The sequence below is a fragment of the Brachyistius frenatus genome, unplaced genomic scaffold (assembly GCF_029030835.1).
Source record: "Brachyistius frenatus isolate BFR_SWC_R1_liver_20210118 unplaced genomic scaffold, ASM2903083v1 Contig_2, whole genome shotgun sequence".
In the NCBI taxonomy this organism is placed as follows: Eukaryota; Metazoa; Chordata; class Actinopteri; family Embiotocidae; genus Brachyistius; species Brachyistius frenatus.
In genome coordinates, this window is record NW_027210601.1 from 1,677,456 (window position 1) to 1,693,420 (window position 15,965).

At 42.3% G+C, this 15,965-nt stretch overlaps 1 protein-coding gene across 1 annotated transcript; it reads right to left on the reverse strand.

Annotated features, from left to right (window-relative positions):
- Nucleotides 1-1,277: 1,277 nt before the first annotated feature.
- On the reverse strand, nucleotides 1,278-15,567 carry slc44a4 (solute carrier family 44 member 4). The gene is made up of 22 exons (XM_069692515.1): nucleotides 15,369-15,567; nucleotides 11,104-11,152; nucleotides 10,790-10,863; nucleotides 9,397-9,475; nucleotides 9,183-9,282; nucleotides 8,933-9,064; nucleotides 8,723-8,783; nucleotides 8,131-8,251; nucleotides 7,435-7,518; nucleotides 6,771-6,883; nucleotides 6,520-6,642; nucleotides 5,667-5,766; nucleotides 5,306-5,398; nucleotides 5,092-5,191; nucleotides 4,605-4,864; nucleotides 3,783-3,877; nucleotides 3,524-3,627; nucleotides 3,160-3,233; nucleotides 2,982-3,052; nucleotides 2,682-2,776; nucleotides 2,496-2,580; nucleotides 1,278-1,766 (listed from the first exon to the last, which is right to left on the reverse strand). The coding sequence occupies exons 1-22, from the start codon at nucleotides 15,409-15,411 to the stop codon at nucleotides 1,648-1,650; spliced, it is 2,175 nt and encodes a 724-aa protein (XP_069548616.1). The 5' UTR covers nucleotides 15,412-15,567; the 3' UTR covers nucleotides 1,278-1,647.
- Nucleotides 15,568-15,965: the final 398 nt, after the last annotated feature.

Here is a 15,965-nt window from a genome sequence, read left to right on the forward strand (position 1 = left end):
CTGGACGACCAGCCACGCCGAGGGAAAGAGGACGAGACGCGAGTGTAGGTCCTCGAAGATGCTTCTGTAAAGTGAACGATGATCTGGTTCCTGGTTTTCACAACAAAGTTTTCCATTATTTAAAAAAAAAAAAAAGAGAAAAACTACTTTTTTGCCCGAGTAAATAACTCCCGTGAAGTTCAAATATGTCAAAAGAGAAAAAAAAAATAAAGGTTTTCCTTCCCTGCTACTGTGATTGAATATGAGGCCGAGTGCACGTTACAGTTTCCCCTTTAATTTCATTATTAGCAAACTACAAGATCAAAGATCTTTTGGTTTTTAGATGATCTAGTTAAAAAACAAAATTAATGGGACTGATATCAATGAAACTAGAGTTTTTCTTATTCCTCATGTTCTTCCTTGTCAAAATTTCAGAGCCCTGCATTACCCACAATGCAACTTGACAGGTCTTAATTATCTCACTTTTTTTTTTTATTTATTCGTTTTCCATTTTTTGAGCCCTTTAACCCAGCCAACACTGGCTAACGTGACTCCACGCAGCTCTGTGGCCCCGACAGGCCTCCACTCCCCCCACCCCCACCCCCCGAACAGAATAACGCTAACAGCATCGCTTCAGGTCACCAGGTCAGCCAACTTAGAATATAATGAATCCGGTCTTAACCACTTTTAACGTTGACGCCAGGGTCAGGAGTGAAACTCGAGGTCCTCCGCGGGACGGACGACGCGGCTGCCGGGACTGGTCATTGCTCCCACGCTCGTCTGTTGAAGCTACACTTTTGTTTAATGAGACATTGTGTGACGCGAGTCACGATTCTGGAGTCTTTGGACAAAACTAAACGTGGAGACATTGTGCGAAACCGAATGGTCTTGGAGATTAAAACTCGATTAAAACGCGCGTGTTGTTTTGTGTCGTCATTGTGTGGGTCTTCATTTTAGCAGACGGCTGGATCTTTACAGCAGAAGTAGGCGTTGGAGCTAAAATGGCGGATTAATCGATCGATAGACTTAATTACTGGCAGCAATTTTCTTAAATCGAGTTCCTCAAATGTGACGCTTCGCTGTTTTTTGTTTTTTTCTTTGTATCAAAGGAGTGTTAACTGAAAATGATGTTGAGCCGTTTGGATCTCGTCAAGAAAATATTGAACGTACTTTATAAATGATAATGAAAATGAATAGCCGTGTTAAATAATAAAAAGCTGAGGACAAACCAGACACGCCTCCCGTCCCGAGTTAGATCATTATTTTTTTTTTATAAATCAAATGTCGACAAGTCAATATTATTAAATGTAGACTGATGTGGCAAATTTATTTAATAATTTTCAAAACAATCGTGTCATAAAAATGTATTTACAAAACAACCTTTTTACAAACAATATCTAAAAAATATAAGTTGTGCAAGAACATTTTGTTGGAACAAAACAAATCTAACTGGCAAACGTTTAACGGGATTAACTGACTAAAATGTCTGCAGTTGAAATATTTACAAGTATTGCTCAAAGTAATGGAAAAAAATATCAATAGCCTAATTAGAAGTGATTGTAACAAATGAAGAAATATGTCTTGAGACCTCGGAACATAAAATTTGAAGTCCGTCACGGTGTCCGTGTGGTTTCATGAACTGGGGGAGCCGGAGAGGAGAAAAGGTCTTCACTCCTTCCGTTTCCCCTTTTTTGGAACCTTGTTGGATTTGTTGAGGATCTTCATGAGGTTTTTGGACATAAAGTACGGCTTCTCCATGGATCCGTCATTACGCTCCAAGTCCTCCACTGTGAGAGGGACAGCCACAGAGTGACAGGTGAGGAAACAGACCGGCGTGTGTGTGTGTGTGTGTGTGTGTGTGTGTGTGTGTGTGTGTGTGTGTGTGTGTGTGTGTGTGTGTGTATGCGCGTGTGTGTTTCTGTGTGTGTGTGTGTGTGTGTGTGTGTGTGTGTGTTTCTGTGTGTGTTTCTGTGTGTGTGTGTGTGTGTTTCTGTGTGTGTGTTTCTGTGTGTGTGTGTGTATGCGCGTGTGTGTTTCTGTGTGTGTGTGTGTGTGTTTCTGTGTGTGTGTGTTTCTGTGTGTGTTTCTGTGTGTGTGTGTGTGTGTTTCTGTGTGTGTGTTTCTGTGTGTGTGTGTGTATGCGCGTGTGTGTTTCTGTGTGTGTGTGTGTATGCGCGTGTGTGTTTCTGTGTGTGTGTGTGTGTGTTTCTGTGTGTGTGTGTTTCTGTGTGTGTTTCTGTGTGTGTGTGTGTGTGTTTCTGTGTGTGTGTTTCTGTGTGTGTGTGTGTGTGCGCGTGTTGCAATATCATTCCATTAAAAACGATTCAAAAGAAACGTTCAGCTTCCGAGTTTGAAGTTGCCACGTTAAAGAACGTGTCACACGCTCAGGTGAGAACGAAGTGTTTATCGGTGAGGATTCCACCGTTCATTTTAACCTTATTTTAGTCAGTATTTCTATACGAGTACCACCTGCTGGGGAACGGGCTCCTGTAAACACCCGGTGAACGTTTACTCACGGAAGCAGAGGAAGAGCGTGTCGACGCACATGTTGTACACGCTGAAGAATCCGTGAGCGATGAGGTAGCTGACGAACACCACCGTCTGCAACGCCGCACAGCCACAAAAACGGGACACGGTGTCACGGACGTACGGTTCCGCGGCAGGCAAACACCAAATCGGACGGCGGGCCGTTTGTAACTTACGATGATTGGCATCCAGTAGTAGTTGAGGGTTTCAGAGTGGAAGTTGCTGCCTCGTAGAAGAAATCGTCCCGAGAAGAAGAAGAAGGACAAAACGCCTGGGGGGGGGAGACGGAGATTTCAGGTCTCCTGTATTTCCAGACGCTGTACTTTACAGGAAAATGATTATTTGGGCTGCACTGTATGAAAAACACATTTTGGGAAGGGGTGTGGGGGTGGTGGTTACAAACATGGACAACAAACAAACAAACAAACAAAAATCTATAAATTGTTGTTTTGTGGTGGTGTTTTTTTTTTTTTTACCGACTCCTCCGACCACCAGGAGCTTCCCGAAGAACAGCAGCAGGTCGGTCACTTTATCGAGCACCACGACCCTGAGAGGACACGCAGCGGGTCAGAGCGGTATATTCACGTTAACGGGCAGCGTTCAAAACACGGACCCAGCGTCCTTCGGCCTGGGAAGAGGAACTTGAGCACAAACCTTAAGACATTTCTCATCAGCAGCTTGAACGCATTTTTGGCTGAGAGGCAGAAGTTTTTCCCATAAATGGCAATCTGACAAAAAAAAACAAAAAACAGAATCAACTCGTTTTTAGGAAAATAAAGTGACTTTCAAAATACGTCCATGTGCGTCATTTTAAACATCGAGCGCAGTTTACTGATGCGACCGTAGAGTACGGGTCGGTAGAAAAAAAAAGTTGGATTTATTCTACGGCCGAGCGTGTTTTTACCTCGTGAAGACGGGGAGGAAAATGTGAATTATTACTACTACAACAACAACAACAACAACAACAACAGCGAGAAATAAGACAAAAGAGGTGTCAGAAGTACGATGTCGCGCTCACCATGATGTACGCGTTCCTGTTGAGGAACTTGAGAAACTTCTCCAGGCACCAGAAGCAGCACTTCATGCAGCGTATTATGAAACGCGCGACTGGATTCTGAGCAGCTGGAGACGAGAAGACGAAGACAAGCGTCAGTATCCCTGATTTTTCCTTTTCGTTTTCCTTTAACGGGAGAGTCGTGGAGTTTTATCGGCGCATTCGGAGGCGGCTGGTTTTCTTTGGAGAGTCGTAGTGCAGAAATGAGCAACATCAGCCTTACATTTCGTTTTGTGGTCGATGTACTCCAGGATAATCCTCACCACCTGAATCAGGGTCAGGATCAAAGCACCAAATGCCAATGAGCCCACATGGTACCTAAAAGTAAAAAAAAAATAATAATAAAAAAACAAAAAAACATTAGGCTTCACTTGTTATGAGAATGTAACTTACAGAAGAGGAAATAATAAGATGTTGATTCTGCCACTCTTTTTGATACAGAACTGTAGACATTTAATGGCGACAGATCATTCGGTCACCACACATTATTACATCATCTGTGTGCTCTGTAGATTGTTTTACAAATACAAAAAAAACAAAAAAAACCAATATCCCTGCGGTTTGTACAACACGGCCTTTGAAGCTACAGTTTGTATTGGTCAGCTGCTGAGGTTCTGCCTCTTCAAAAACCGTTACGTGTCGGTCTACGGCGCCCTCTGGGTGATGGAGTGGGAAAACTGCGGCCGGTCAGTAAAACGCTGTGAATTCATCTCTACTGGAAGGAACAAAGAATTTCTGACATTTAAATGTAGTTTGTTTGAATGCGTAAAACACCTACGATCCGTCCGACTGTCACAAGCAGCTTTGTGGCAAAATATCACTTCACTCCTCGCGCGTAGGTGATCAAAGCCGTGTCGATTTTCTGTGTTGACCTTCGGTGGCACGTTCTGTAATCACGTGGTGAGGAGAGTGAGACGGTGGCGGTACGGAAATGCCCCCCCCCCCCCCCCGCCCCGGAACTTGCAGCCATTCACTGTTTTGAGTCTTTAAACACATTTATCGCTGCAGGAATTAAACCCGACGTGACGGCAGCTCATTAACCAACCTCAGTGAGCGCATGAAGCCGCCGGCCACGGGGAACGCGGGGATATCTGCGGGTTTGTTGAAGGCCCAGTAGTAGGAGGCAAAGGCTCCCGCCAGCGTGCACTGTCCCAGGGCAATGACGAAGTTGGCGCACCAGAGAAAGGCCACCGCGTTGTAGATCTGCAGGTTGAAGAGGTTCCTCTGGAGGAGGCCGTCGTCGTTGTATTTGACGAAGATGCAGTTGGCCGACGGGCAGCTGGGGTATTCCGATGAGTTGAAGCTCTGGGAGGGGGGGGGGGTGAAAGGTGATCCCAACACGTCGCACAAACTACAATTCAGTTTTACGGTAGGGAACATTTTTACATCACGAAACTACAGGTGTGTCCCGACGGCTGGCGGCCAAATTACTCCGACTGCTTAAACCTGAGGGGAAAATGTAAAAAAAAAAAAAAAAAAAAAAAAGGTTTTCCTATACGCCACACGTTTATCCAGAATTGTCTCGCACTCACCCGAGGGTCACAGGACACCGAGCCGTTGATGCTGCTGCAGCCCCCCGTGGACTGTAGAGCCACCACTTTGTAGATCGGCACTCCCGAAGTAGCCAAATATCTGCACACGTTAGTTAAAGGGAAGAACTGATGTTCGGGAGTGTAGAGGTCACTAAATGTGTTAATACCAGTTATACACACACACGCGCGCGCACACATCGAATTTGAAGGATACAGCGCAGTGATGGCCCAGTAAGCGACACACACCAGCAGGAGAACAAAGGTGACCATGGGGTACAATATAGCGGACATCATGTGACTGATTGCTCTGCGGAACATGAACACGCACACCATGAGGTCATGGCAAAGTCGCATGACATCTCCACAGTTACAGATACAAACCAACTCCAAGACACACCGATCCCAACAAAACAGTTTAAGACACGAGTGTTGTCAGCTCTTCACATAACGAAGGGATGAAACCCATTCCCTTCCAGATGAAGAGCATCTCCAATTAAACAGGCCTATGTTAACATTAAGTGAATGCGAAGTGAGTCGGTCCTGTGGATTGGGTTTTAGTGTCCGCCACAACTCACTTGCTGGACTCCTGGATGAGGGCGATGGCGATGAGGATTCTGGTCCGCAGGAAGATGAGGGTCAAAATAAGGATCGCCTCAATCACAGATATGATTATCACTGACGAGCAGGAGGAGAAATGTGTGACAAGAAAGAAAATAAGGCTGCACCGTCATCATACAGAACCACTGCAGACCGTCCTCGCGCTGCATGTGCCGTCTATCTCTTGCCCTGTGGAAACACACTCTATCCCATACAGTATTAACTACTGCGCTCCATTATTAAGCTTTTCAGATAAAGCCTTATTTTTCTTGTTTTATTTAAATGTTTTTCTTGTTCTTTTTTTTTTCGTCTCTCCTCTCTCTTTTCTGTCAACTGAAAAAAAAAAAAAAAAATACAGAATAAATCAATAACGAGCAACAACAGCTGCTACCTGAGCGTAATGTCCACGCGTGAAAAGAAACACATTGAATGGGGCGATGAGCCAAAAGCCCCGAAATCGAGGTGATCCGTTGCTGGAGGCGTTTTACAATGTCATTAATCCAGCGGTGTTGTAAACATGTCTTGTGACTCTTGCGTGCATGCATACAAACAATTGTTTTATTGTGTTATTGTTAGATATTGATGTTTCAACACACATGCCATTTGACAATGATGTGCTACTTCTTTCCCTTATACTTATATTTGAATCCAGCACCCGAACTAACGAGGTGAACGATGTGCACACAGCCACCACTGTATCTCTCCAAAAACGCTACTAAGCCTTTGGGTAAACTGCAAGAACGATACGGGGGGAAAAACAAATCTTTGATGATGGGCAAAACGGCAGTTGGCGAGGTCGAACGAGATGGAAAGCCCTTTGATGCGACTCACAGAAAGCCAGCCAGGTTTCTTGGACTTGCAGGTAAGTATTGAAGTTCGTGGTGAAACCGATATCGGTGATGCTGGCAGAGGTCCGTTTGTAGTTGTCGTACTCCCAGTAGCAGTGCCAGATACCTGCAGGGGAAAAGGAGCAATTCATCTGAAGACGTTCCAACAACCCGGGAGGCAACCAGGAACACATGTTCTAGTCCCGCAACAGTATCCGTCTTAAAAAAAAAAAACATCCGGGGTGAAGTGTTTACCGTACGCCCCGGCAGCCAGGAGGCCAACGATGAGCACCCACACCATGACCGGAGCAGTGAACCTCAACAGCAGCAGGAACAGCATACTGACCACCATGGCGATGACCAGAGCACTGAGACAGGAGAGGAAGGGACAAGTTACAAGTTTACAAAGAGATCATGACATATTCTATTAACATCCGAGACATACGAGACCTAAAATGATCAAGTACTGTAAAATAAAATGTGCACAAGTACTCGGAGTACTTTATCCATTATAACAGCTCTGTTCAAAATTGTACTTTTACGAAGATTTTACAATGCGCTTCGGTTTATTATTGACATCGTGAGACGGATTCGAACTGCACATTTATTATGAGATCATAGCGGGCGGTGTATTAGACTGCATCGTACTGAAGTGTTTCTCATATTTTGTCCACCCCGCTGATGACACACGACGTCGTCAACACAAAGCGAAAATGTACGAGCTTTGTGAAAGCAGAATTCGTGACCTTATTTGATACAATTCAGTTCTGCATTACACAATAAAATCTGACAACAAACACCCGTGATTAAATTCTACTCTAAAAAAAAAACAACAACAAAAAAAACAACCCTCAGAGTAATGTCTATCTGTGTGTCAGCAGGGGGCGCTGTGCAAGTGCGGCTCAGCTCGCCAACTCACACGAGGATCCACGGCCATGACGACGCAAAGTCCTCAAAGATTCGGATGCCGAGCTCCCTGGCGTTGAAGCCCTTCACGATGTCGCTAATGAACACAAGAGCAAGGACAAGCCGTGTTGTTGGCACGTCTCCTTTTAAAACAGCCGGAGTGAAAATCAAAAGGGTCAAACAGCACAAGGAAAAAAAACAACAACCTGCAGACACGTTTATAAAACAAACAAAACGCAAGCGCGTGTCAAAACGACAGCTTTCAGGGAGATGACCGTCACACAGCTTAACTGCTTTATTTTCCACCTGCGAGTTCCTCTCCGCTGCGCCTGCGAGACACAATTAAAGCAGGGCATGCTAAGGAAATAAGAGGCGACCCCGGCGGACCAGCAGAGACAGACAGAGACCGTAAGACACGGACACGTTATGCCCCAGTGCTGCGAGTCCCCCAGAGAGCGTTTCGCTCGACGTCGCTGCGATTTAAAAACGGCAACAAGAGCGACCACAACCAGCTGCTACGCTACGGAGCAACACAAAGAACTAAGAGTCACCGACCTTGTCCTGGTGATGAGGAGGAGATAGAGACAGGGTTATTAGTACGTGAAAGGGGGGGAGGAAGGGGGAGGTTATTTCATACGTGCGGTTGAATTTAAGAGTCGTTTTTGTTTTCAACTCAACACGATGATGAGGTCAGGAAACGGCCTCTCACCCGGTGCCGTTCTTGATGAGGCCGACGGTGTCGTTGAGTGAGGGGGGTAAGCCTGGGACGTTGGAAAACAACGGAGGGATCCTTCCCAGGGCTGTGAAATCAGGCAAACACCTCCCCAGCACTAACAGAAACAGAGAAAATGAAGCATATTCAATTGGGACTTGAAGCACATAAATACACGCGTGTTACGTCTCTATCTGCGGGTGCATGTAGGTGTTGCTACTGCTCTTCATTTGTTTCTTAAGCAGCGTACTGAAACCAAAGACAAAGAATAAGAGACACCGTGTTGTTGTTGTTTGTTTTTTTCTGGACTCTGCTCGTGTTGCGGAAAAAAATGATTTCTGTGGCAATGATCTCTGAGGAAAAGTGCGAACCCAAAGAATGAGAAAAGATGTTTCGCAGGCGACACCGTTTGGCTCTACGGGAAGTGAAGTGCAAACAAATACACGAAGCGGCGGCAAAGCGAACGAAACAGAGCTCTGAGAGATCGTTGCTGCAAAGACACACAAATATCAAATAAGCAGCGGCAGTCCTAATAAATCATCAGATCAACAGATAAAACGAACGAGGCACGGTCGGTACGTTTACTCACCAGAGGTCGTGGGAATGGTGAAGAAAGGGCACAGGTCCTTTTCCACAATTTCCTTAATAGTCTAAAAAAAAAAAAAAACAAGTTCGTTGGTTGGTTTAAAAATAAACATGAATTGCCGACATAACACATTTCAATGCAGGCCAACTTCTGCCAGTTGCGTCAACACATTTGTTTACTTTACCAAAAGAGATCAAAACAACTGCAGCTTACGAGAGGCGTGTTGTCCAGGTCGATAGACGGCACGCACAGCTCTGGTTTGAAAACGTCCTTTGCCTTTACATTTGGCAAATAATCCTTAACTTCCACTCCCCAGAAAAAAGAGGGACATTGTTTGACACACACCTACGGGTGATGAAAAAAAAAAAAAAAAAAAAAGACCATTTATTCCTGGGACACTGGAAGAGTGCAGTAAATACCACAGTACAATTAGAAACCCCCATAATCCAGCAGCTTTCTCTACCTGTGTGGTTGGACACTGAAAGCCATTAAGACTCGCTGCCATGACATTAACAGATGTGGAACATTTGACAATGTCGAAGTAGAACAAGTGGGGCCGGCCTCTGAGAGGGAAACAAAGTCGGACAGTTACTTTGATTTGGTGTTACATCATTAAATGTCGACACATTTTGTATGTTGAAATATAATGAAAAAGACAAAAACCGAGATGAAATTACTTATTTGCTTCAGTGCCGCAGAACCATCCGGTTGAATTTCTCGGATAAAGAACATGTCTGGGATCTCCGTAGAGCCAAGCTGATGGAGGAAAAACAAACACACACTCAAACAGAGGAAGAAAAGAATCAAAAATTATTTTTTTTTTAAAAAGCCAAAGACGTGAAAGATGAGGAAAGCTAGCCACGCTCCGTTAAGTTCATCGAATCGTAATCGATGTCTGGCGGCGCTACTGCACAATTATGTGTGATGCCATGTTGCTATATGTCTGGAAGAGATGTTAAAAAAAAAAAGAGTGATTCTGGTGTTACAGCAGATTCTGAAACCCATCGGATGCAAACGGATGAAGAAGCTGATTAACACACTTCACGCGTATGTTAACAAAAAAAAAACTTGAACAGACTTAATATCAAGACCGAGTTACAAAGTACCGTTCATGTTATCACCTGTCAAAATGAAACATTTTATGGGGGGAAAAAAAAAAGTGTTACGACGAAAATTTCTATTCGGGTCAAAGACTTTGCCGTCGTAGCGTAGCAGAGAATTGACGGGATAGAAGTTTGATTATTTTCCTGTCTGGCGCCCAACTATTATTCTGGGGATAAAACTACAGAACCAGCAATTCATAAATTATTTCAGACCATCCACAAGAGGGCACAACAGGATGTACTTTCATGTTCTGATGACACCTCTCTTGTCCTGTAAAAGTTTGGTTCAAATGCACTTATGTTAAGTTGCTGAAGACAAAAGCGTCTAATAACAGTAATTCAAAATGTAATGTAATGGTACGCAGCTACTTGATGGGTTTTGCCTTAGCTACACACACGAACACGAAAAAGCTGGTGAATTCCTTAAGGACTGCCACTGCTTCTCATGTATTTAGTAACCAAACACTGTATTAACAGTGACTATTTCCAGTCTGTAATAATGTGCAAGCAGTAGCCACAAAATGTATCCACGACAAATCCACCGTGTCCTGAATTGTCCTCCCTGGAGGAAGCAGCTGATTATTGGGTGCCGACACACGTGCGGCGACGGCACAACCTGTCTGCCCTCTAGATAAGTTTGATGAGGGCAATAAAGCGCGACGGCCGGATGTTCACTGGGAAAATCAGCTGATCATTGTTTGACATTTCATTTGTTGTTGTTACTGTGTAAGCCAGAAAGTTCCAGGAAGTCACAGCTTCACGGTAAAAAAAAAAAAAAAAACACTCCCAACAACACACATCTACCAGTAAAACCACAAACCACAAGGCAAGAAATGTTAATTGGAGAGTTTTAAAGTGCAGCCGCTTTCTCCCCGTTCTCAGATATGATGCGAAGCTATGCCAACCCTGCTGCATAATGCCTGATTACGATGAGGTCGATTGTTGGTGTTATAAGGTTTTCTCTCACCTAAAAGTCCAACCACTATGTAGCCGAGGATGACGGCCAAAAACAGAACACAGCAGAAGATGTCAGTGCAGCCTCTGTGGGAGGGGGGGTGGGAAGGAGAGACGGCAACAGGTGAAGGTGAACAGGTAGATCATTAAACTTTGCCTTGGTGGTGATAAATGTGATTCCATCAGTCAACAGAAACGAACACAAAAACCCACACAAGGCTTCAGACACTCTACAGCCGGACAAGAGGATTTGGGTGTTAAAGTAGACTTTTTAGCGCCGGGAATGTGGGGGGGGGGGGGGTTTGATTAAGTAGAAAGAAGATTCACCTATTATCAATGGGTCCTTTGAAGGTCGAGTCGAACTGAGCAGGTTCTCCTGGGGAAAGAAAACACAGTCGTGTGCAATGAGTCAGCGACTTCCTTGTTTTCCTGAAATTGGTAAAGTCCATGCAAAACAGACCTTTTTAAGGAAAGGCACATTTTTACCAGCGCTGCATTCAAACATGGGTAATTTTAATTTTAAGGGCTACAGTGATGGGATTATATTTCGCTAGTTGTTAAATTAGTTATTATAATGACGTGTACGTGTCCCTATTAAAACAGGGTGTTGCTGCTTTTTAAGCAATAAGGTGACGTCCCATCTCCTCTTTGTATAGTTAATGAATTACATCATGATGGGATGAGAATGAGACTCTTTCTTGCATTTTATGGTTTGATTGCGTACATGATGGTAATATAATCACGATAAAAGAGGGAATGTACAAGGAAGAAATGTCTTATTGTTGTTTCCTGGAACAGACTGCCAACAAAAAGAAACAATGAGTACGGTGGGTGCAGTTTATCTCGCACAACAAGCTGCCTACCAGACTATATAGAGCGTCGTGGCTCATGTTAGCCGTTCTATGTGCAATCACTGTCGAGAGAGTATCGGGAAAAGGATCCGAGTTAAGGCACAGCACTGATACGAGCAGCTCCGGGGTATTTGAATAGAATTTGAATTCCAAGTAGGGTTTTCAGAGACGAAAGAGTCACAAACAATTCATGGTCTTAAGGGTGACAATGCGAGTCGGTAAACTTGTTTGAAGAGATCCAAACTGAAAACATTCCCATCATGCAAGTCAGATCTGGGAAACTCGACTACCCTTCTGCTGCATTATCCCGTCGGGCAGGAATAACCTGATCGGACAAGCCGTCCTTTTAGGACTTTGCAACCCGTATCTGATTCCCATTCCCAAGATGATGCACTTTTTTTTTTTTTTTTTTTCTTCTTTCATACAATTAATTGCCGTATGAGGTTGTGAGAGAAGCCTGACGCAGCGATGTAATAAAAAAAAAAAACGTGCATGTTTTCCTTTGGTGTTTTTTCCTATTCCATGCGATGCATGCAAATACAAAGCAGGAGTGCTAATTTGATTGTTACAAACAGATGGACATTTTCGCCAGGCAGCTCACAAACGACATCACTTCTTACTGCAGAGACACCAACATTATTGCCACTGGGCGTTATTTGAATGGGCGTGAATCGAAACTGCGTCAACACTGCCGGCAGACACTCGGGTCAGGTTTTCCGAATAGGATGCAAATATTAAAACAGGATGCATTATTCATTTGGTTCTGAGACTGGTACAAGCAACAGACGTGACCATGTGGTGAAGAGAAGTAAACATACAGCCACACAGATTAGATCAGAGTTAAATGTTCAACATGTGAACGTACACGAAAAGAGTTTTCCTCTCAATGATGTAGTATGATATAGTAATATTTCATGTGGGTCACACGTGAATAACAGGTGTGTGAACGTCGAAAGAAATTTTGTGAACGCTGACGAAAAACAAAGGCACCTTTTCATTTGGCCTCGAGATGCCATGAGTGTCAGATTTCAGCTCTGCTCGGAAACTGTTGTGAGTTTTAGATTAAATCCCAACACGGAAAATGGCTCACTGTGACTGTACGACACATTTAATAGACTTTTCAGCTTTTATGCTATCGTAAAAAAATAAATAAAAAAAAATACTGCAGGAAGGCTTTAAAGCTTTGAACCTTGTACTCCGGACAGGCAAGCTGCAGGACGTTTTTAGGGCCCGAGCACTTAAAGGCTCATCACCCGACCTCGGCTTGATAGGAGTGATGCAGAAGAGGGAACGGGTGACTAATTTGAGATTCCTCTAACAAGTTGAGCAATGCTTTAGACAGTTCTCAAGTGAAGACCGTTACTAAAGAAACAGGTCGCTTGACTGAAAGGATAAGACATTTTAATATACGTCGTACAAACTGTGTTTGGGCAAACCTCACCGCTGTCTGTAAAAAAACAAAACAAACAAAAACAAAAACTGCAGTATACACGGGATTGTCCTGTAAGAGAACAAAATCGGTCTTAAAAAGTAGTGATAAATACAAAGGGAAGGGGCTTATCTATCGCCGCAACTGTTATGTGACACCTAAATAACTTCACAGTTAAACATTTCAACTGTTATGATGATTATTAGATGTCTTCAAACAAGAAAACATGGAAAGTAGGGGTGCAACAAAATATGATTTACCATATCAACTGATTGAACATTTCAATTAATATATATATATACATATATATATATTTTAGATGTGTGACAAACACAATAGACACATCTTCTTAAAATAATCCATCCGTGGTTCTCTTGCTATACAACTACATTAACTGACTTGAATTTTAAAATCAGTCCCACTATTGCCTCGAGAAACTTTAACAAGTTTTCTGGTCAATGATTTGCAGCAAGTCACTTATTTCCCAAAACTAAGTGTCTGCACTTTCTTAACAGAAAATAACTGCTGCAAACGAGGGGGAAAAAAATTACCCAATGTTAATTAATGTGTGACAAGAAGCTGTCTGAAATCTGTTTTATTTGCAATATACAGGAAGGTCCATCGCCACTAAAAATGATTTCTACTTCCTCATGAATGCTAACAAACTGCAGAGAACGACTACATTTACATGTTAATGCACTCAGGAAGAACAGTAATTCACATACAAAGGCTTTTTAGAGAACAGAGGTTCAGTTGTTAAGGGTTTACATGTACTTCATTTTACTGACGTGTCATCTCTGACACCTTGGTCACATTATTCAGTCGGCCTATTCTTTGGTGTTTTCATAACATATTTGAAGAGACATGAAATCCAATTTGGTATTTACCTCCAGGGAGGGTTCGTTTACTGTTGTCTTGCTAAACCTCCCAGACTGTCAACAGACTTGAGACTACATCAGTTCATCAGATGCCACTGAGAGTAAACGGGGATGCTGGTAGCAGAGAAGACTAAAAATCAACATGACACTGACAAGTGTGAGATGTTTCAGCCTCGGCAGCAACAGTCATCACAGGCTTGATCGTTTTAAGATTTTGCATACTCCAATTTGATTCTTTTGGGGCTTCAGGGATGATATTAGAGTTGGTTAGTGAATCAACAAAGAATGAATCGGAAACTATGAAAACATATTAATTTCAACCACAAATAAATGAGGACTCTCAACTGATTTTGAGAGCCTGAAAATAGGTACAATTGATTATGGCTGCAACGATAAGATATTATTTGATTAAAGAAAATGAATCTGCAAAAATCTAAATAACCTATTCCACACACATTCAGCTTTGCAATTCTACGTTTTTTTTTAGTTTTTTTTTTAAAGTCTTTAGTTTAAGCTGAATATTTGTGAGCTGCAGGCCTGAAATCAATGGCTAAAAAAAATCCACATCAAAGCAGTGTTACACTTGATGATAAGAAAATGCTGATTGAAAGTAGTAGTTTCCACTATGTCAAATGAACCAGTGTGTACATGACTGATCATGGCCTTAGTTTTGAAAATCAGATGAACCTTTAAACCAAAAACTGATTTATTTATTTTTTCCCCTCCTCACATAAGGCTTATATGAAGGATTTTTTTTCTTTTTATAAACTCAAAGTAATCAATATTTTCCATTCAAAAATAGAATTTCTTATCTCATTTTAAAATACTTTCTTTTCATATTTACATTTGTAGCCAAATGTAGGTCAAATGTCGGACGTGTTTTTGCCTTATCTATAATAAAACTGTGACATCATTTACTGTTTAAGTCGTTAGTAGAACAATAAACATGATTAAAAACCGTGGCACGCCTACTAAATCACTGTCAGAAGCACACAATTGACTTTAAGTTTAAGTTCAGCCACTAACTACAATAAGCAAGCTCGGTAGCTCATTCAAATATAAAAACGAACTAATGTGATGTAAATACTGCCAATTTAAATGAGAAGACTAGTATCTACCTGCAGAGTTTAACAGGCTATTATCTTGCAAAAACAAATGCTAACGCTAACCTAAATACCAGCCAAGTCAGAAGAAAACGTTAATCAAGAAAATAATTTGATTAAAAAAAACAAAGTTACAAATTAGTCTTCATCCCAAACATCAGCAAGACACCGCCATTAAATCTGATTTACCAAAATTCGTTCACCCTAAAGCAAGTTAAATTACGTTGTTTTGTTGTTGTTGTTGTTGTTGTTATCAATCGTTGGATATTTTATAACTTTAACCGGCCTAAAGTTGGTCCTGTGAACATACTAACGGCCGAGGTCAACTCACCATACTTGGAGTCCGGATTTTCCTCTTCTTTCTTTTTACCCATTATTCTGCCTCCGACTCCACCCGCTCCTCTCTGACTGCAAAACAACAAAACAACTTCCTCTGCTCAAAGTAATGTTAAAACACAGCTAAAAAAAAAAAAACACCATTAAAACGAGCTCAACCGCTTCTCAGTGGACATGGCAACCAAGTGACGAAATATTTTATTCTTCCTGTCAGTAACTAGGCAGTGACGACACAGCACGAGCGCACCTGCTGAGGGATGAGCACCTGCGCGGGCGACCAAAGATTGTTTATAAAGAAGAGGACTCACCGACACGTAGAAGTAATCAGTTGGATGTTTGGTTGTTTTGTTTTTTAAAAATAATTTCATGACTTTTGCGACATATTTCTTCCCGAGAAGTTCCACATTTAAAAAAATGAGTGGTTTCAGTGTTAAAAAAAAAAAAAAAAAAAAAAGCCTGTGTTAATCTTTACTTCTCAAATATTATATATATATTTTTTTTATAAATTAAACAATTAACTGTGTTTGATTGGGTTGACAAATTGAGCCATTTCTAACATTTTTGCCAGTAAACTGTAGTTTCTGTGTGGATG